Source organism: Theropithecus gelada, chromosome 12 (genome assembly GCF_003255815.1).
Source record: "Theropithecus gelada isolate Dixy chromosome 12, Tgel_1.0, whole genome shotgun sequence".
Lineage (NCBI taxonomy): Eukaryota > Metazoa > Chordata > Mammalia > Primates > Cercopithecidae > Theropithecus > Theropithecus gelada.
In genome coordinates, this window is record NC_037680.1 from 28,079,802 (window position 1) to 28,102,020 (window position 22,219).

Genomic DNA, 22,219 nt, shown 5'->3' on the forward strand with positions numbered 1-22,219 from the left:
CCAATGTTACCTGTTTTGGTCCCTCTGCTGCTGTCCTGTGAAGCTTCTTTAATTAAGAAAACACTGTAGAGCGAGCCGTCCCCTAACAGTGGCTGACTGGCCATGTCAGGGGAAGTGAGTCACCTCCACCTGTGTCAAAAGGACCACCTCCTCGAGGATATGGCCTGTGAAGGACAGCCTGCAGTTGCTTCAACTCTCCATTGTGAAGGACACGGACTCCAGACGCAGTGGCATTAATGCACCCAGGTGTGGATTTATGACCATGGAAAGGGTCCAGCTCACTGCATGACCAGCTGCAAGCTTTGCGCATTAACATAGGAGGCTGAGGTCTCTTCTGATCTAGCTCCCTGTACCCATATGTCCCTTAGGTTTTATTCCTGGGTATATTGGATCATGGAGCATGTGGGAGCAGAGCCATTTGCAACAAATCTAATCTAGGAAGAAAAGGGAAGTCATTTTCAGTGTATGGCTCCAAGCCTAGTGCTTCCTGACCTCAAATCCAGCCTGTGGGCATCAGGGGAAGAGTGGGAAGGAGGAGGTGAGGAGAGAGCATGTCTGAGTAGCTGACGTGGAGTCAGCCTTTGTGGCCAAGGTGGCCCTGAAGGAGGAAGGTGAGGGGCAGGGAGAAGAGAGTACCTATGTGTCCCTGACTGCTGCCTGACTCTGTGGCTCAGGGGCAGTCAAAGTGGTTAGCGACCCGGACATACATCGACTGGGGCTGCCCAGCAGGCTGTCCAGAGTAAAAGCAATTCCCAGTCATTGGGGTCATCTGGAGATCTATGTTAGAGTCTCCAGACTGGGAGTCCCTGCTGTAGTCCTCTGGCTGTTCCTGTCTCAAATCTGTCCAGCCACTCAGTTGCTTTTGCCACTATTTACCTGAAAAATTTTGGCTAGCCTGGATTTTCTTTTATTTCAGCATTGCCCACAAACACTGATGTGGAATTAATCTGGAAAAGGCATCCTACTCTTTACCAGAGTTGAAAGTAGATCTTTTCAGCTCATATGATTACTTTTAGAAGCACTGTCAACATACATTTTCCAAAGAAATGCATCAGAGACAGACTAAGTAGGTGAGTCCTGCCTCCTTCCCAGCAAGATCCCACAGTCTGCACATTCTTTATCTCTGTCTTCATCTGCCAGGCTGAGGGTGAAGGCCTTTTCTTCTATCATCAGGGATGATGGAGAACAGCTGTCTCCATTTGTTTAAAAAATATCCCGAATATGCTTTAATTAATCACCCTCAAAGATTCCTCTCCTCCAGACAAAATAAACCCAGGCTCATCCACTCTGTTTGTTATTTCTAACCCTTTGGTCACCTTAAAGGCCCACCCTTACTTAGTGTAATAGGAGAGGGGTTATGGACATGGGCTCTTGTTCTATCCCACACTTACTGGGTGGCCTTGTGCAAGTCATGTGGCCACTCTAGCCTGTTTCTCCAGTATTACCTATACCACGGGGTTATCTGAGGATTCAGTGAGACAGTTTCTCTAGCATGCTCCCCATTGTACCTGCTTTTAGCAGCCAGTAAATACTCTGTTACTCTCATTCCCCACTTTGTGCTTAGAATCAGTCATAACTGTTTAGTGAGGTACTGATTAGCACTGCTAATATTCTGAATGCTTGCTTAAAATGGAAAAGGTTACTTTGTATGAGACTTTGCATTTTTTAAAGCTGATTCTTTGTTTTTTAATTAGATATCACTTTTACAGAATAAGAAGATGGAATGAATCTGTGATGTTATCTACATGATGAGGCCAGTATGGCACAAAAGCAGTGAAGTCCCTGAAAATACCAGCCAAATTTCACCAGAGCATATATTATAGAGCTTTAAAGTACCTAGAAGAGAAAAACTGCTTCCTTCCCTGCTTCTTTGCCTCCCCTATTAGACCCTGAACCCTTAGTGCTTGGGCACTGTGTCCTTTCCAGTATTGGCTTCCTAGAATCTCACAGATTGCCTGACACAGGAAGCATTAATAATTATATGTTAAATAAATAAAGGTATTTTCATGTAGAGATTTTTTTTTAAAGTAGGAGAGACTGAAGTCAAAGGGTAGAACTCAGAGTAGTTTTAGGAGTGCGTGTGATCAACTCACGGTCACTCCAGCCGCTGTGAAGTTTGCCCTTGACACAGTGACGTCTCTTTGGATTTCATAGGTGGGGTGCTTGAAGGAGGTTGGGCATTGGAGTGAGGCAGACTTGGGCTTGACTATGGATCTGCCACTTGCCAGTTGAATGACACTGGAGAATTGACATGTTCTCCCTGTCATAGGGGTGGAGAATTGGATAGCACCAATTTCATGGGATTTTTTTTGGGATGAAATGTTGACATGAAACACCCTTGAGTTCTCTCTCTGCCTTGATTTCTGGATTATTTGGACGGCTCCACACTTAGCATGCTCAAACTTGGAGGTCGAAGGAGGAGAGGCAACCTCTGAAGAGTGTTTTGGGAATAAGAGTGAATGGTCCTTCCTGGTCTGCTCAGCATTGATGTTGGGCTGGCTTCAGTGAGTGATATGTGGCCTGTGACTCAACATGGAGGCCAGTGAATCAGACTCATGGACATTTGCAAGAGCTTATTGTATGGATCTTTGTCATCCACGTTTGTTCCATGGACCCACCTCCCAACTCTACTCCAAACCCACCCTATACTTTCCATCTTCATTGCCCACTCCTTCCAGGCTGTCCTGTGCCTTTCTCAACTTCTATAATGGCCTCCTCACTGGTGTTCACATTTATCCTACTTCAGTGTTGCCTCCCAGGCACCATATCTTCACAGAGCAGCCAAAACAGAAACCAGATCAGGCCACTCCTTTGCTTCAAGGTACGTTACAGATGTATGTGCTATAGGGCTTTGCAGCACTGGGCTCTGCCTGGCTCGTCCCCCATCACCTCATCATACCATTCTGCTCCTTGCTCTCTTCAAATACATCAGCCCACTTTTCAACAGACCATGTGCTTCCCAGCTCAAGGTTTCACGCTTTTGGTCACCTCTGCCTGCAGTGCCCTGCCCCTGCTCTTTCTGCAGCTGGCAAGTCTCCAGGCTTCTGCTCTGAGGTCACATCCTCAGAGCCATCCTCCCTGACCCGCATATCACAACACTCAGAGGAGTCATCTTTGTTTTGATTGGTTGTTTATTGCTTGTCTCTCTCCACTCCCTCAGAATGAAAGCTTCATAAAGACAAGGAACCTTGTGTCTCATCCCTGCTGGGTTCCCAGTGTTTTAGAACAGTACCTGGCACATGGAGGATTCTCAGTCAGTGTCTGTTGAATAAAGCAGTAAGAAGAGAAACCCTAAATCTGTAAAACTGTAAGAAAGATGTTTAGTTGTGTGGGGCAGAGGGCTGATTATGCCAGTGTTCATGAGGATGTGGTAATTAATGCTGAGCAGAGTCTGAAAGAGAGTTCTCAGCACTATGGCTATAAAAAGGAAAATGATGTTTCTCTGCTCACAAGAGATGGGAATCACCTCTGTTGCAGAAATGTTAGATTTTGGTGGGTCTAGGTGAGTTGGATATCTGTGGTCAAGAGTCTTTAATGATGAGAAATCATGAGCTCTGAAATCAGACCCTCCTGCCTCTCCTACTTATGGCTGTATGACTATTATGTGTTGTCTCTGAACTCTGATTTCTCCATCTGTAAAATGGGTATAATAATGCTAACGTTGGAGCACTGCTGTGGAGATTCACGGTAGTCTGCCTGGCACTTGGACCTGCTCAATAAGTGGCAGCTTTAATTTTGGAGTAAAATTTTTAAAATGCTATTAATTCAAAATGTGACATCAAAAATCCAATTTAATTAAACAGCTATTAATTTAAGCACTTTTAATACTTAGCATAAATGCTGCAGGGAATCCAAAGATGGGTAAGATAGAAAACATGTCCTTAAATAACTAAAAATCTATAAAAGGGTAAGATAAGTCATAATGTTAATAACGTACATGCAATTTGTAATTTGCAATTTGTAAAGTAATTTTATATGCCTTTTATTATTTGTTCTCACAACTGCCATATGAAGCCAATGTAATATGGGCTTTGTGACCCTCTACAAGCCATGGACATCTCTGAACCTGACCTTGTCACTTGCAAAATGAAGAGTGGCAATTACATTAAAGAATAGTTGTCAGCAATCTATGTTATGCCCCAGGTAAAACATAGGGTCTAGCATACGAAAGTCAGTCGAATATATTAGTCCTCTCTCACCCCAGTCTCTAACTCTGGATCCTGCATTCTTTCCATGACATGGTGCTTCCAGAGGAATGGGTAGCGTTTTGACAGATAACACAGTCAAATCATTTAGATGGCATTCCGGTTAGAGGGAATCATCAGAGCAGTGAAGTCCAGTAGGGAAGGACATTCCTTTGGGGATTGGTAGGTCCACTGTTGTGGAAGGTGTCTCACTAGGGGGATCACATAGCACAGGGCATCCTAGAAGCTCTTTTAGTTGCCGGGCCAGAGGTAGATGGATTTGGCAAAGGATGTAGAGCACAATGGAGAAAAGAAAGATATGTGGGCCACTTAGAAGGCCCTTGCACAAGTCTAGGCAAAAAGTAGTAAGAATAGTTGAGACACAAAGTGAGATAGATCAAAGAAATGAATGACCACTCTGTGGCAACTGACTGGGTGACAGTCGTGAGGGACAACTGTGGGAGAGATGGCTCTGAGCTTTTTATCCTGGATGTTTGGGTCTCAGAGTTCAGGATGGACTTTGTTCATCTTCTGCGTACAGCATGTGGCTAAAACTACAGGAATGTTTGTGCCTTTCCATGCAAGACAGTATGGAAACGGAAGGTGCAAGACAGAAGAGAAGAGGCCCAGTGAGAGATCTGGAGACATTCTTACATTTGGAATTGGCAGGAATGAGAAAAATAAAAATTGGCAGTGACAGAGAAAAATAAGGGGTCAAAGAGGAAGGAAGCTGAGCCAGAGCACGCAGCATCCAAGGGGACAGTAGAGCAGAGTGTCCACAAGGCTGGGCTGGTGCACGATTCTACACTTGTGAATGTTGAGGATATTGCAGACTACCAAAGTGTCTTAGAATTGAAGATTAAGAGGCCATGAAGCCGTTTAAGAAGGCAGATGAATGAGAGCAAAAATTAGGTGGCTGGATGTGATGGGAGGGATAAGGAAGTAGAGGCATGAGAAGACCAACCTTCTAAATAGTTTGATAGAGAAAGGGGCTAGAGCTGGAGCAGTAGTTTGAGGGAGGACAAAGAGAAAACTGAAGAGAATAAGAAAACATAAGCATGCTTTACGTTAAAAGAAAGGAGCCTGTGAAGCGGGAGATTTTGGGAGGAAACCTTGGATGAATACAGGGCTCCCTTCTTAAGGGAGAGGGTGCCAATAAGTGGCCCTTCAGTACCTGAGCCTGGGTGTATATTAAACAATTATTACCCTAGATTGCTGGGCAAAAGCTGCTTGGGATGGTAGGTTTAAACTTTTATTTGCTGGTCCATCCTAGGCTGGTCGTGAAGGAAATGACATTTGCCTCTGGTGCCATCTCCCTCATCACACTGTTTTTCCCTGCTTGGCTTGGGAAATCCTTCCCTTCCTCCTGCCCCTCCCTCTTTTCTCCCCATCCCCACTTCACTGCTTAGAAATGAACAATTGGTTTATCTTGGTTCTATTAACTAACGAATCTGATAAGCTAATTGCTGCTCCTGGCAGAAGACTAAAGGGCTATTTTTGATAAATTAGCTTTCTGGAATCATAGTCTTCTTTTAAAAGTTATTGAATCCATTACTGGTTCAAATGGTGGAACTTCAAGTCAGGAAGTGGGGCAGGGGGTGGCAGAAGGAAGTATTGGGTGAGTTTGTTCTTCAAATTCCACATGTGTGTGGCCACCTGGCTCTTCCAATACCTAAGCGTTGAAAAATATGGTGTCCCGTCTTCCAACTAAAATTAGAAATCTTTTAAAAGATGCAATGCTTGTGTGTCAACTACACTTAAAACCACTTTTTAAAGATTTTTGGCTTATAAAATTGTGGCTGAATTCAACAACAAAAAATTTTTAAAGAAAAAATTCTATGTGTGTATATATGTTGTAGTCAGGGTCTTGCTTTGTGGCCCAGGCCTTACCGCAGTGGCATGATTATAGCTCACTTAAGCCTCAAATTCTTGGGCTCACATGATCCTCTCACCACAGCCTGCTGACTAGCTGGGACTAACAGGTGTGCACCACTGCAACTGGCTAATTTTAAAAAATGTTTTGTAGAGATGGGGTCTTGCTATGTTGCCTAGGCTGGTCTCAAACTCCTGGCATCAAATGATCTTCCCACTATGGGCTCTCAAAGTGCTGGGATTACAGGTGTGAGCTACTGCGCCTGACCTGTATATATATTTTAGTGCTCCAAGTACTTCATCTGCCAATTGGGCCACCCACCATTGCTACTGTGGGTCAAATGTCCCTTCTCCTGTGTGACTACTGAGATGACGTGCCCTGGGATGCATGAGCCTTGTATAGCCCAAGTTCCAGATGGTCCATTTAGGTGTAGTTGACTATTAAAGACCTATTTGGAGTTTGCATCCAGCAGCTCTCATTTGTAGTGCTAGTGCACTATGATTGAATGGGAGTGGCATGTTAAATACCCATTGTGATATAGGCATCCTGAACTTAATGACTACTGCTGGTTTTGGTTAATGTAATTATACTCTTTTGTGGGACATTTTCCTTGTAATTTATGGGAGTTATTTTATCCATAATATGTAGAAGCAAGCCATTGCACTCTAGGTTATAATTGCATCATGTTCGAAACCCAAATGTGTGGAATTCTTAGAAAATCTATAGTTGAGGGAACAGTTACAAGATGCAATATGGTGTTATGGGTAGAAGGCTTGGCTGGGAACCAGAAATTCTGGATCCCAGTCTCAGCTCAAAGTTTCGCCTTCCACATGGCCATGGGAAGTTATTCTCCATTCCCAGAAAGTGAAGTTGATATTCTTGTCTCACCCCCAAAATCATGAGGAACAAATGGAACTGAGGGGCCTTAACTTATTATAAAAGTAAAATTGCTGCTCAATACATGGGATAATTATAATTATGTAAGCTGTTTCTGAAGAGTGAAAAAAAGTTAACAAATGTTAATTCTATTGGCAGTAAATATTTGCAGTGTTTTTCTGAAGCCTCTGTATGCAACATACTTAACCAAGTGAAGGCCTGGGGAAAAGCTTTTGTTTTTGATTTTTTAAATAAAGGGAAGAGAACTTTACACGTGTCACCACATGTTCCCGTGTTGGCAGCGCCATCATGAGACTCAGTGTAGCTGGGAGAGGTTTGTCGAGCGGCTGTTTGACCTTGGTTGGTACTGCAGTATGCCAGGAAGCCCCACCAGGGTGGTGTGCCCCAGAGAGAAAGCTCAGTGCTATCGTTGTTATCTTCCATTTGGCACAAGAGATCCTCCATTCTACCTTCTGTGAAATGGCTTTTTCACCTCCCATCCAGTAAAGGTTTTTCTTTTCTTTTCTTTTCAGACTTGACTTGGCAGAAAACTAGATCTGCTGAAATAACCACGGCAGCAATTTCTGCTCCTTCCTCTGAGTGCAGAGAAGACGGAGCTCTCCCCTGTTTACAGCTTACTTTCTCTCATGCTATAGGTCAAGGCGGAAAGCATTCTGATGGGAAAATCACAGCATTCCTTACTGCTCATTACTGTGATAGCTTGTTAGAGCCAGAACTGTTCAATCTTTCACTTTACAGAGAGGAAGAGGCTTAGAAAATGTGGGTAAATTGATCAAGATCTCAAAGCAGCTGAGGGGCCAGTTTCTGGACTAGAACCAGTTGCCTGACTTTTCCTCCTACCCCCTGTAGGTAAGGGTACGCAGCACTCAAAGGCAAAAGAACTTGGGGATGGGAGAGAAAGGAGTTCATTGTATTTTGATCTGAAATGAAAATCACATACACATAAGAATCTTATTTTTGAGGCACAGCTTCCATTATTCTCTGTAACAGAAGTAACACTTCTGTCTTCATTATGCCTGTTAGCCAGGCAATGATTCTGAATTTCTTCATTATCGCTTGGGCAGTTTGCCTTCTCAGAATGTTCTTTTGTAGCTGTCTGTGATCTTGACAGTGCCTGTGTGTCCACACAGTGGGAATTTTGGCAGAAAGGAAAGAATTCTAGCCTGGTTTCCTGCAGGAAGGCTTACAAGATTCATTCTTGTGTGTTGCCTTTGTTCATTCTTAATACGTGAAGTGGTTGGCATTGCCTTGGCAACTCCATTAGAAGCCAGTGGCTGCTTTGTGGACATTTGTTTCATTGCAGATTCTCCTGGGAGCAGCCTTGGCTTTGGCCGGAACTGGCACCAGCTGCTTTCCTTGGGGCGTGGAGCCACTGTGGGGAGGGGGAGGGCAATGTCCAGGGGCAGCTCTGGATTAACATTTATACCCCACTGACAGTGTCACCCCACTGTAGACTGGGCAGGCAGTGGAGTAGAGAGGAGAATGGGGAGCTGGAATAGAGGCTTCTGCTGGCTGGAGACATCAGCATGGCCTTAGGGTCTCCCTGTGAGGCTGCCATTGCAAATGAGTAGACCCTGGAGAGGGTATAACGGTGATGGGAAAGAGCTGGTGGTCACTGCCAGGTATGGGATGTTTTGCCCCAATGTGCAAAGTGGGGTTTTTCCTGCCTTGGCAATTTGCAGGTCAGCTTCAGATAAATGGGAAGGTAGGTAATGGGGTAAAGAGGTAAAGGAGTGTAGAAAGACAGAGTGACTTCAGGACTGCTAAAATCTTGGTGGAAGTAAGAATGGTGGGAAATAAGTGAAGTTTCTGACACACTGGAGAAATACAGTGTGCATCTCCTGTATTGCACACCATTTGAGGGTGGCACCCTCCTCTAGCGTCCCTGGGGCCCATCTGGCAGGTATTAGTCATCATTATGATCAACAGACATCTATTGAGCACCTGCCCTGCACCATTAAGGTGCTCTGCTAGGCCAGGGCCTTCAAGAACCTTTGATGCTTCTAGAATTGTGTCAGTAAGGAACTGATAATTTCCTGGGTGGATGTGGCCCTGTGGGACCATTGCTTGGTAAGTGACCAGCAACCACCCTTTTATGAAGAAAAAGGTGTACCCCCTTTCCAGGATAGTGTACCAAAGCCTCAGCTTGTTGGATTTTAGTAAGGATTTGAATTTCCACTCAATCTGTTGGCTGAGCACCAAACAAATGTGATGGCTTCATATTTGACAGTGACTCCACCAGTCCAGATATCTTAGGACCTACTGAACGAAAAACCCTTTGAGAGCAAAAGGTCTTGAATTTTGCCTTACTTGGGGCTCCCCCAGAAGCAGACCCTGAGGCAAGGATGCAAGTTTCTTTGGGAGATGATCCTAGGAAACACTGTTGAAGAGTGAAGCTAGGCAGGGAAGTGAAGGACCCACATAGAGTGCGCCATCACGTGAGTTCCCACTAGGGGTAACGGGAGCCTCATCCCACTAGGGAAGTCTGCATGCTGGTTTGGAATACATGCCTCAGGGTCACCCCTGCACTACCACCCCTGGGCATGGGAGCTAAAGTATTGACCTCCCCAGCTCTTTTTTTTTTTTTTTTTTTTGAGACGGAATCTCGCTCTGTCGCCCAGGCTGGAGTGCAGTGGCGCGATCTCGGCTCACTGCAAGCTCCGCCTCCCGGGTTCACGCCATTCTCCTGCCTCAGCCTCCCGAGTAGCTGGGACTACAGGCGCCCGCCACCACGCCCAGCTAATTTTTTTGTATTTTCAGTAGAGACGTGGTTTCACCGTGTTAGCCAGGATGGTTTTGATCTCCTGACCTCGTGATCCACCCGCCTCGGCCTCCTAAAGTGCTGGGATTACAGGCGTGAGCCACCGTGCTTGGCTAAGCCCCCCAACTCTTAATAGCCGTTGACTAAGAACTGCTGGGGTTGGTACCCACAAGGTCCTTTCGGCCTATTGAGGGTGACCAAGAGGCTCCAGCAGCCAGAAAAGCCTTCAGGCAGAGAGATGCAGGAGCTGACAGTGGAAGGTTAGCCTAGCCGGTCAGAGAGATGCAGGAACTGACCGAGGGAGGTTAGACTAGCCTACATGGAAGCGGTGGAGATTGAGAGGATAGTCAGGCTCCTCACAGCATCTGCTGCAGGTCTGTCATTGGTATTTTCACAGAAGTTTCCAGAGGCTCCAAAGCTGTAACAGTAAAGCCGGTGAGTGTACAAGCACCTGTACCAGACATGGCTCCTCGCCTTTCGTGAATAGACTTTATGATTGAACATTGAAATTTTGTTTATTTTTAAAGAGTGCAGAGGATGGCCTTGAAACAGGGTAAATTTTGCTGGGGCTCCTGGAAATTAAATGGCCCCTATGCTTTGTGGAGCTGAGCTCAGGAGTCACAGGCCTGGGGGCCTGGAGGGGCCCAAGATGTGATTCCGCACTTAGGTGTTGAGAGGGTAGTAGGATGCCAAGTTCCTGAGCTGGTACATTGTGAATGATCGTCACTTTTTCATTTCACTTCATTTAGGGGATAACTGCTTGATAAGTTTAGTGTAATGCAAATGCCTGATGTAGGTTGGTCACCAACTTTTTTTTTTTTTTTTTTAACAGAATGACACCAACCACATCTTGAGCAACAACTCTTTGTTCATTGGACTAATTAATTTTGTATTTGAAAATAATTTAGAATTGATTGGGAGGAGAGCAGGGGAAAAAAAGGACCAGAAATTCAGGCTTATTGTTTCCTTGATGTTTGGAGAGAGCAAGTGATTTTAAAGTAGAACTTCTAGAGCCCTGGATAGGGAGGCAGGAGGTCTGGATGCGAGGCACACATCTGCTGCCTACCTGGCTGGCTGCATACACGCCATCTACCCTCTCCTGATCTCACTTTATTTATAAAACATGATGATAGGTTGAAATGACCTGGAAAGACCTTTTGGCTCTGAAAAATTGTAGAATTTTAAAAATAACTTCAACTTTCCATAGCAAGCCTTGCATCTGTCTTTCCCTAGCCTCTGATTGGCCTTCGCCCATTTTTAATTCCTTCTGTTGAAAGGAATGCTTGCCATTGCATGCCCTCTGCTTTTTTTCCCCTACACAATCTTGCCTTCTTCCCAGATCTTCAGTTTTTCTTTCCTCAATGGTTTCATGTCAGCAGTACCTTCATGGTTAACACTTTCCTGACTGCCGTAGGCTACAGTAGGGATCTCTGTCTTTTGTTATCTCATACTCACTTTGCTTCAGTCTCTTAGCATGTTTTGGATGTCTCCTGCTTTTCTGGCAAATCCAAAGCTTTTTAGGAAAACAATACTCCGTAAAGGAAGAACACTTAAAGTAAGGGCCTGGCAGTTATTTCCCCTAAGTGATAGAGCAGATAATATGGCTTGGCCTTAGTTTTCCAGTTTGTGAAATGGGGATAATAATACCTAGCTCATAGAGTTCTTTTTTTTTTTTTTTTTTTTTTTTTTTGAGACGGAGTCTCGCTTTGTGCCCCAGGCTGGAGTGCAGTGGCCAGATCTCAGCTCACTGCAGGCTCCGCCTCCCGGGTTTACGCCATTCTCCTGCCTCAGCCTCCCGAGTAGCTGGGACTACAGGCACCTGCCACCTTGCCTGGCTAGTTTTTTGTATTTTTTTAGTAGAGGCGGGGTTTCACCGGCTCATAGAGTTCTTATGAGAATTAAATGGGCTAGAGTATAAAAGGGCGTGGGTCATCGTGGTTGGTGATGGTGTTGGTGACAGTGTTAAGGTGGCAGCACGGGCTGAAAGAACTTGTCATTTCTGTACTTTCAGGAATGAAGTCATATAAGTGCTTGGAACACAGAGTTAATTATTGTTCTCCATAATCAGTTCCTCTTCTGAATACAGTACTCCTCAGCGTCAGGAGGTAATTCCACAGAGTAAGTTTAAATCTCTCTGTGGAAATTTTAGCCTTTGTTTGTTCTTTCTTGATAAAGAGAGAAGAAAAACCATTCAAATCATTGGCAACCCTATGCCACAACTCGTCGTCAGTCTTAGAGCTTGTTATTGGATTACTTCTTAATGATCTCTTCTTGGGGATAATTAATTTCACTTTCCTTAACATCCCTCCTGGTGCCCATCTTCGAAACGTTTATGTGAGTCTTTTGTTTTCTGTTGTCTCCCAGAGTAATATTCCTTCCAGGCTGGGAAATAGTTGTTGGGTAATGGGTCAAATGTATTAATAGGCAGGCCATATGGTTCCCAGACACCTTGCACTCAACAACTTGATAGAGTTCTGGTGGTATGATTTTTAAAAATTTTTACTATAAAAGTATAAGAACCATCTGCTGTTATTTTTTTGTATGTGATCCTGGTAAGTTATTAATTTTAGTTATACTGCGCCTATGTAATTAGCACTGTTCCACATGCAGGCTTCAAGGCAAAGCTTGTATACTTTATTTTCAGTAGTAATGTGTGTGGAATGTGTATGTCTCATCCAGATTCCCTTCATAAATTGAAGCAGGTTTCCCTACATGGGGTTAGGACTTGGGATTTATATGGCTTCTGTTTTAGCTGGTAAAATGCTATAATTGTAGTGGTTAATTAGATTGATTGATAATTAGTCACATACTAACTACTATGGAGCAAACTAAATAGGGTAATGTAATAGAGAGTGATGCCTGGGTAGGTATGGGGCTCCTAGGATCATGAAAGCCTTCAGGGAAGGAGAAATTTGAATTGAGTTCTAAAGAGTAGTGATAATGAGACAGGTAAATGAGTATCTGCAGTGGGATAATTATAAGGGAAAGGAAGAGTTAAGAGCAAAGGCTCTGAACTGGGGAAAAAGCATCATACAGAGAAAAGTTCATGGGGCCACAATGTAGTGAGACAGAGGATAATGCAGGCAGCTGAGGGCAAAGAGGGTCTACTCTAAGAATAATAGGAGGCTGTGGAAGGAATTAGGCAAGGAATTGGTATCTGATTTACAGTTTTAGGAAGCTCATTTTAGCTGCTAAGTGGAAATTTGATAGTTAGGAGCAAGAATTAAGGAAGGGAGATCAGTCAGGAGGTGATAGCTGTTGTGTAGAAGAGACTGATGGAGAAATGATGGACTAAGTGTCTGTGGTATAGATGGTGAGAAGTGATAGGGTTTGGGATATAGTTTGGATATGGAATCTATGGGACAGTCATATTGAATGGTTCTTAGTTTTCAGTCTGAGTAACTAGGTGATTGGTGTTATAGTTCTTACTCAGATACAGAGGGCTTGATGGCTCTTTTTTGGTTGGTTAAGTTTGAGATGGCTCATGGACACCCAAATGGAAATGTCTAGAGGACATCTGAATCTGGATGTTAGAAGAGAGATGAAGGCTGAAATATTGATTTAAATTACATGAAACTCAAAAGTGTAGACAGAAAGGAGGCAGAGGTCTGGGTCTTGAATACACTACCATTTAGAAGTTTGAAAGAAACCCCAACAAAGGACATTGATGGAGGTAGCCAGAGAGGTTGGAGAGAACCATGTGCTGCATAGACACCTGGAAAGGAATCGTGTCTCCAGAAGGAGTGACTGGTGACCTCATCATTAGGTTTCAAGTGTTAGTACCCAGAACCCGCATTAAATGTCATTTGAAAAGTGTATTCTGTAGCTGTAAACTCAGTGATGACTAGAGCAAGTTGGGCCCAGTGCATGCCTGGAGAAACCTTTAGCCATGGTAGAATAAAAAATGGACAATCTTACCTCCTTGGGGGCTATGGGGCAAGAGTCTTTGTTCAAGTCTCAGGATTTGTGAGATTTTCATACCATTACTAAAGCAGCAAAGAGTAATTAGTGGTTTTTTAAAATGGCAATTATATAGACAGCTGGTACAGCTATGCCACAAGTCAGTTCTTTGAAAATATTCAATAACTAAATTCTGATCAATATCTTCCAAGACCTAAAATAAAAACCTATAACTAACCCAGTGCAAGACAGGACACATAAGAATATTTACATTTTTAACTACATAACGTGTTAATCCTGACAAGATAGGTCTCATAACAAATCACTTTCTAAATTTTATCTTTTCTTAGTATCAATCATAATGACTTGAAGGCAACGTCTGTTTGGTAGTTAACTTTAGGTTATGAAGAATCGCTGTATTATGTTTGTCATTTGATAAATTATGTTATTTAAATGAGGAATAGAGATTTCTTGATCTCTACTTCTCTTAAAGTGAAAACATAATGCATTCTAATAAACATTTTAAACAGAAGGGCAAAACTGAAGAGTCCTTTTTTTTTTTTTTTTCCGTACCAAGTGCTACAATTTAATAGGTCATTTTGTCTGCTGTATTAAATGTATTTTCTCTAAAACCCAGAGCAGGATCAAGCTGTAAACAAGATGCTTTATTTTGGTGATTCTCATTGTTTGGATAAATAGTGGATTTGTTTTAAATTAAGCAAAGCTACATTTTTATTCCAGAAAGTTCAATTGATAACAAATACCCAGGCAAACTCTGCAAATATTTATTCTTACCTTTTAACTTACTGACATTTAGTTGAATTTTACAAATAGATAGAGCTTAATAATCATGTAGTAAGCTGATAGTTGGCAATACACTATGGTGAAGAATAGTGTATTGGTTATTCAACCAAATCCTTGATTCACTAACTGAAGGAAACTTACTGCAAACAAAACATCAGAAAATGTTCTCTTTCTATAACTAGCAGAATGACTCTGGTTCTGCTGCTTTGCATCAAAGCAAAATTTTATAGTAACTGAAAATTCTCCATTTCTCTAAGACCAAGTGGAAGTAGCTCATTTACCTGGTTGGCGCTATCCAGTTTTCAAAGACTAAAGCTTAAGGGCTAGGAATTTACCTCCAGTCCAGCTCTACCCAAGTAATAAATGAGTAGAACATTCAGCCATTCTGACACCTGTGTACTTACTTTGTGTGAAGGTTATAGGATGTAACAAGCCTTGCTCTTGGATCCCTCATGAGCAATTATCTTTTTGAGGAGTCCTACTTCCTTGGGTGGTTCCTGGTGTCCAGAGCCACATGTAGGAGGGGCACAGGGGGAGAAAAGGAGGCTCTTGGCTCTCCTCTCTCCTCCCTTCTCATCTTCTGCCCTCCCCTCTGCTATGCGGTGAACATGAAGAGGAAGGGCCTCCTGAGTGAGTCCGGCTGTGGAAGAGGGTGAGCATGGTTGCCCCCTGCCTGGGTGGTGGTGGTAGAGAAGAGGTGCCTCCAGGATGGGTTCTTCTAGGGAAGGGGCTGTGTCTGTCCCACGCACCACTTCGGCAGCACTCAGCACTGTGCCTGGCACCTAAATGCCCAGTAACTCCTTATTGAACATAGAGTGATTAGGCATCAGGGCTCATATAGTGCACAGTGGAGTTCCTTCTCTTTCCCTCTACTAGTTATTTCCTTGAAACACATACATTTGAGCATCAAACCAAATCCCAAGACCCCACACCTGGGGAAATCTCTTGATTTACTGTACAGAAGGGCCCTCTTTGTCTTGGAAGCCTCAACCCAGTTAAAGCATCACTTATGCATGAGAAAGAAAGCACAAGAATTCTTTTGGACACAAAGCAATAGTAGCTTTCTAATAAGAGGAGCTCCTTAAATCTGTTTGTCCCATCTTCCCATTGACTAACATTTAAGCACATCACCTTGGCTAACTGTGCCCTGCATGAACTGGCTCCTGATTTGCTTGCCCTCCAATTCCTTGAACACACCAGGCCCTTTGCTGTCTGCTGGCTCCTGCCTGGGATGTGCTTCTGCAGCTCTTCAGGAGCCTCCATCTTCCTGATTCTGTAAAGATACACTTAAGTGGTCCTTCTTCACCAGGCTTTCCTTGCCCTCTCTAGCATTGCCTCTGTCCTGCCATTTTAAACCTAGGCATTTTGCATTTTCCTCTCTGTTTGCTTTCTTGCTTATTAGCTATCTGCTCAACTTAATTAAATGATTCACAAGAGCAGGATTGTTTTGTGGGTTTTTTTTTTTTTTTTTTTTTTTTTTAAGCGTCTAGCCCAGTGCCAGGCTCTGTGTAAGTGCTCAGTAAATACTTGTTCGAATGAATGAATGAGTCTCAGCCTACCTTTCATTTAAAAAGTGGTTAAATTTAAATTTTTTAAAATCTCAGATTCTCAACATACAGTGCACATACACGCAATGCATGTGTGGTATATGCTATAAAAATTCCCTACTCTTGGTAATGAACTGCCTTAAAGAATAGGGTTGGTGATTTAGTGCCTATGGCCTAGCTACTAATGTCAGCGCTTTTTTATTCCTAAACGTCTAATGTGTTTTTTTCCCACCCTTTTCTTTCCTTTGTCTTTCTTTTTTAGCAAGGGAAGCCATATGTCTTCGACAGAGTGCTACCTCCCAACACAAGCCAAGAGCAGGTTTACAATGCATGTGCGAAGCAAATTGTCAAAGGTAAGTGCTATTTCTTTATTTCCTCCTGGGCCATTCAGAGTAATTGAAAACATTAAGTGATATTTGCAGCCTAGGAATCAATGTGCCTTGACTGTAAGCAGAGGCCTGCTAATTGGAAACACTGAATTCTATAGCCTCGGTTCTAGCCCTGATTTGCTATGTTGTCAGGCAAATTATTTAATCTCTCTATTTCCCCTTTTCAAGGACATTTATTTATTTCTTTTGCCACCTTTTCTATTTTGTCACCCAAAAGTTTAAAGGAAGGTAAGCTGTATTCACACTATTTCTGTAACAATTTTAAAACACTGCTGCAGGTATGGAACCTCCTTCTTCCTTTGAAGGAGAAAATATATATTCCTGATGCTTCAGTTGTACATCTTTGGTTGATTTACTCTGTGCATCTGCCTCCCTTTTACTAATGTCTCTCAGCAAGAAGACTTAAATATGGAAAATTTTTGCCATTTAGAAATTTTCTACAATGTCATAAAATCACATTACCGTGTTGGTTATTGAGCCTGGTCTTGCTATTCAGCATTCCTTAATGACGCTTTCTCCTAACCCATTTTCAACCATCCCACCCAGATCCTGACATTTGTTCCTCCAAACAGGTAGCCTCAAGCCTATATTTACGTCTTAGAGATCAGTCCTTTTCTCTAGGACTGGCATTGGCCCTGGAGGATTCATGTCAAAATAGCAGCAGGGAGATGAAGCAATTTACACATTGCTCTACCTTGTCCTTTCAAATCAGGGGCAGGTTGAAGCTTGCATTGGCAGGCTTGCCATCTGGACAGAGCTGGGGGGCATCTCCTGCTACTTTGCTTTTCATCATCAAATCCTTGCCCTCAAATGTGAATGCTATGGCAATTGTGCTTTCAAATGTCTTGATGCTGCCCCCTTTATAGGCAGCTCTGGATTTAAAAAGCAAGAAGTAAAAACAAAACCAAAATAACCTACCATGTCACTTTGGATCTGCTTGTTTTTAGAAGCTGACTAACCTAAGTATTTGAAATTCATGAAAATCAGCTCTGGGTACATCTGTTCGATTAATTCTGACCCTGGACACCTGTGTGGGAGATGCATGTCAGCATGTAATGTTCCTTGCTGAGGTGGATGGTTATTCACATTCTTGCTGCAGACATCAATTAATTTTGAAGGTCTTCACAGTGAGATTTTTATAGAAACCCAATGAGAAAAAAATATGCCTGAATTTGAGCTCTTTCTGAATTAATAGTATGGACCTATATTGGGTGGTAATTTTCATCGTCTCTCTACTTTTACTCTTCTGCTTCTCTTTCTATCTAAACATGTTTTCTGTGTTTTCGCAGTATATCTTTCTTGGTTTGCTCCTACTCAGCCCTGCTCCCTATTATTGGACTCATTCATATATTTTTTATTAAAGTAAGATTAATCACATATGTGCCAGAATTTCTTTTTCTCTCCCCCTTCATTACCACAAACAAATAGTATTTACCACATGCTGTGGTAAACATGAGGGCCATTTAAATACATCCTGTCCTCTGTAAGCTGACATAATTAGAAATGGATGCACTCTGTTAAAAAAAATATCCTGTGATTAACAAACTATAGTAATACTCTTTGAGTCCTTATTCACAAAAGAAGTTTGGGCCTCTTTCAATGTTCGGATTTCTCTACAGTATGAAATGTCAGAAATGGGCAGGTCTTGTAAAGATGCGGCCTAACTCTGGATAATTTGAGACCCAGTATATAGTGAGCTATAAAGAAAACCATCTAGTAGAATAAAATCAGGCCCTGATATGATATGACAAAAGGACATTTCTAGGGTATCATAAATATATATGATCATACATACATGCCTTATTCTTTAAAAAGGAATTGATGAAGGTCTGATTGAACTTTCACAAATATCCACTGAGGCTAATGTGAGAAGTGGCCATGTATTTCAGAATCAGTAAGCTAAAACATAGAGATACAAGAAAGAACTCCTTGGAATAGATGACCAGGTATAGCTGAGGTATCTCTTGCCACGAGGAACCCTATTTAAATCAAGATTGGGAGGTAGTGCTGTGGAGCCCTTTTTTTCTAGAGGCCAATAATTAAATCGGATGGCTTCCTTAGGGTACCACAGTCCCCTTGATTCCTGATAATGGGTGGACTGAGGAGCATTCCTTTCAAGTCCATCTAAACTCTTAATGATTTGGAGCATCTGGGAGGCTCCATTTAACTTGATGGCTTTATTCTCTCTCTGGTTTTTCATTCCCTACCACTCACTGGGTTAAAAGAATACTTTAAATGTTTGTAGAGCCCTGGCATCTCTCATGCTCCCATCTTTGGTGTTTGTTTTTCAAAATGTTGCTTGAAAAGGCATGTAGAATTCTCCTCCATTTCTTCTCAAAGAGGTTGTAGGTTTGTGACTACCAGCACAGTAAATGGGAAGGCTCCTTTGGACACCTAGGAGTCAAACACCATGGTAACTGGATGCTATTATCGAAGTACTATAACTATGTCCCAGCCTACAGAAGCCACACCAATTATTTGCCTTCTAAATTAACTAGATACGGATGATCCAGATGCTAGAGAAGGGGATTTCTTGCTTTCCAGTTTTGGTTCCTTTAAAATTCATTCATTCAGTTGTTTCTTTTAATCATTCATTTGTGTAAGTTGTATTTAGTACTCACCACGGGGTAAGCACTGCTGGGACTGGAGTCGCCATGCTATGTAAGACTGTCTGCAAGGAGCTTTGGGTACAGGGAAAGAGACAGATGTGTACATAATCATCACACACATAGGCATTATGTACTTTAGAAAGGGTGTATGCAAAATGCCACGGGAACACGGAATAATGTCACTTGTATTGATTTTGGTCGGGAGAGGGAGTGGAGAATTAAAGAAGGTTTCTCTGAAAGGTTGGGTCCTGAGGACTATAGAATATAGCAGGGTTGTACAAGCAGAGGGGATTGCAAAAGTAAAAGCATAAAGACACAAATTCTGCTTGGGCAACTTGGAGTGGCAGAGGGTGCAGAGCGGCATTATGAGAGATGAGGCTGGGAAAGTTAGGCTGGAGCAATTTGATGGAAATGGATGGACTTTATCCTGCAGACAATGTGGACCCAATGAAGAGTGTTAAACTTAGGATGATATTACCAGATCTGTTTTGTTATTATCTTACATATGACTCTGAAGAAGAAAAAATATTTTTAGCTGTGGCTTACCAGGCACTGTCTATATACTTGACATATGTTGTTGCATTTAAATCAACAACTTTTTGAAGGGAGTTGCATTTTAAATCAACAACTTTCTGAAGGGTGAGCATTATTTTCCTCATTGTACAGAAGAGGAATTTGAGGCTCAGAGAAGTGAAGTAACTTGGCCAGGTTGGTTGGGGGGCCATGGACTGGGACTCAAGCCTGGGCTTGTCGGACTGACTGACTGATGTTCTTCTGCACTCCCCTGCCTCCCTTCCTGGTGAGCACACAGCGAGCATTTGATGACAATTATTTTATGAGCGGTCCCTGTACTGTCAGGCCATATGGACTATTAACTAAGCATTGCAAAAGACAGGACTGGGAATGGTGTGGGAGGAGGGTAGAGAAGAGGGGACAGGGATGGTGGCTCCCACACCTTGTGGTGGCCCTGGTGATCTGCCAGTGATGAGGCGTGTTTCCATTCTGAAGACGCAGCATGCCCTTGCGTGGGCACAGTGACTAGCCTTTAGTCTGGCCAGCCGGCACGCGGGCTGGCCTCGGGTGGTCAGCAGGACCGCCTCTTCATCCTCTGGTTGTGGCCTGAGTGGTTTGGTGACTGGTGAGGATGGCCTGTCAGCCACTATCACCAGAAACCCTACAGGCCCCCATTTCCCCTGGAGAGTCAGTAGGAAGCCCCATGCCTCCTTAGGACTACTGATGGGTAGATATGATCAAATCCTCCCCCAATTCTAATCTGGAAATGGCATTAACTCTTTTGCTTTAGCAAGACCTGGATTCAGAACTGGGCAAATGGGAGGCAAGGAGCATTTTAAGTATCTACTGCTATCCTTCCTCCCCTGGGAGATGAGAAGGCTCTGGGCACCTGCGGCGGAAGCTCCTTCTGGGGTTCATGCAGCTGCGGGATGGAAGAGTGCTGTGGCCCGAGGTGCGGCGGGCTGTGCTGTACCAGTGGAGGTCACATCACACCAGGCACCAACACAAAGAAACATTCTGTCTGCGGAGCGTGGCTGAAATGTGGAAACAGTCATTGTTTCTGCAGAGACTCTAAAACAAATGCACTCCGTGGGCCCAGGAGCGGGCAGTGGACGTGATGAAAGTGCCTTTTGTGGGCGCTTCTGTGGGAATCGGGTTGGGGGCGGCGTGGCCCCCGCAGTGCAGAGCGCGTCCTGGCCTTTCCCGCTGTGGCTCCCCCACTGCCTGTGGTGGCGGTGGCCATAGAAACGCGCTGGGCTCCTGCTCCACTTCCCCTCTGTGCCTCCCCTCACCAGCAAATCAAAACACAGACTGAGCAAACAAACAATAAACAGAAAACAAGCCCCGAAAACCTGGAGTTTCGAAGAAAATAGAGAACACCGGCTTCAAAGAGCCTTTTCGTTTAAATTACCTTCTAGTGCAGCGCGGAGCCGATAGAGGGCGACGTCGGCTCCCTTCAACCTTGAGCGCTGGAGTGAATGAGCTGTAACCTGATTGTAAATACTTTCAGGGCCGAGTGGAGTTTGTTCTAGTGGGGTTTTACGTGTTCTTCTTTTCTTACAAAAAAAGAAGGGGAAAAAAATTGTGCTCGGTGACGAAACGGCAGCAAGAAACAGATTCTCCAAGTACAGTCTCGCACGCTTCTCAGCTCCTTAATCCAAAACAAGTGAAGCCACAGACGAGCTTCTGTTACAGTGATGGACTCAGGGGCGTGCATGAGACCTGGGAGGCCTCTGGTGTGGCCTAATTCAGGAGGAAGCTGAGCTCTGAGCTGAGTTTCCTTGGTGTGGCGGATTGCTCGGTACCACCTCCCCGGGGCCTCCTGTGTGGGAACATCGGCACTTGCAGGGTGGCCGGCAGAGGTCAGGATGGCTGGACCCCTGGCCCTGGCAACTTCGGTGCTGTTCTAACACCTGGGCCAGTGGGTTCCAGAGTGTTTCACACACAGAGGCTTAAGACAAGGAAAGCCCTTTCAGGGGTGTGTGTGTGTGTGTGTGTGTGTAGGGGGATGGTTAATTTATAAAAAATGGTAATTTTGAATAAATGGAAACTGTAATATTGTGATGTAGCCAGCATTCCAATAGGCTGGAGTTGTTCGTGTTATGAATATGGCATTTTTAAAGTTTAACCTAAGGGTGGGACCTTGTTCCTTTGGGTCCCTCAAAGCATATCATATTCATGTTGATGTGGAGGTGCTCTGTCTGCTCTGGCCTGAGGAATCTTTTCTTTGGGTAGTTTGGCATTTTTGTGGAAACTGAAGCTTGAACCTCCAAACCTTACACTGACTACTTCAAGTTTTTGCTTCCCACTGTTACCAGGGGAACCATTAGCCGAAGTCTGATACCTGTGAACGTTCTCTCTCTCTCTCTCCTCTCTCTCTCTCTCTCTCCCTCCTCTCTCTCTCCATCCCTCCTCTCCCCCAACCCCCAATATAGCTTGATACAAACTCTTGAGGGCTACTAGAATTAAAAAACAAAACAAAACAAAACAAAAAACCCTGACACTTAATTTTCCTTTTCTTAGATTCCTAAAATAAAATATTGCTTTTCGTTCTTATCCCAGTTCACACTTCAGCAACCTCAGATCGGTCAAATGTGTATCAAAATTGTTTTTAAAAACATAACAAATCAGAATTATATAAATTCAAAAAAGCAAACCCATCTAAGCAAAACAGAAACAAACCAGGATCATAAAATTCAGAGGACCCCCTCTACCATGCCCCCAAAAGAAAAACTCTATTTA

General features: G+C 43.5%; 1 protein-coding gene across 1 annotated transcript in view; it reads left to right on the forward strand.

The window, feature by feature from the left end:
- KIF5C (kinesin family member 5C) overlaps positions 1–22,219 on the forward strand; it is a 152,693-nt gene that overhangs the window by 31,485 nt on the left and 98,989 nt on the right. The window contains exon 2 of the mRNA XM_025404896.1: positions 16,229–16,319. Coding sequence (XP_025260681.1) covers positions 16,229–16,319 — 91 coding nt within the window. The remainder of the gene's footprint in view (positions 1–16,228; positions 16,320–22,219) is intronic.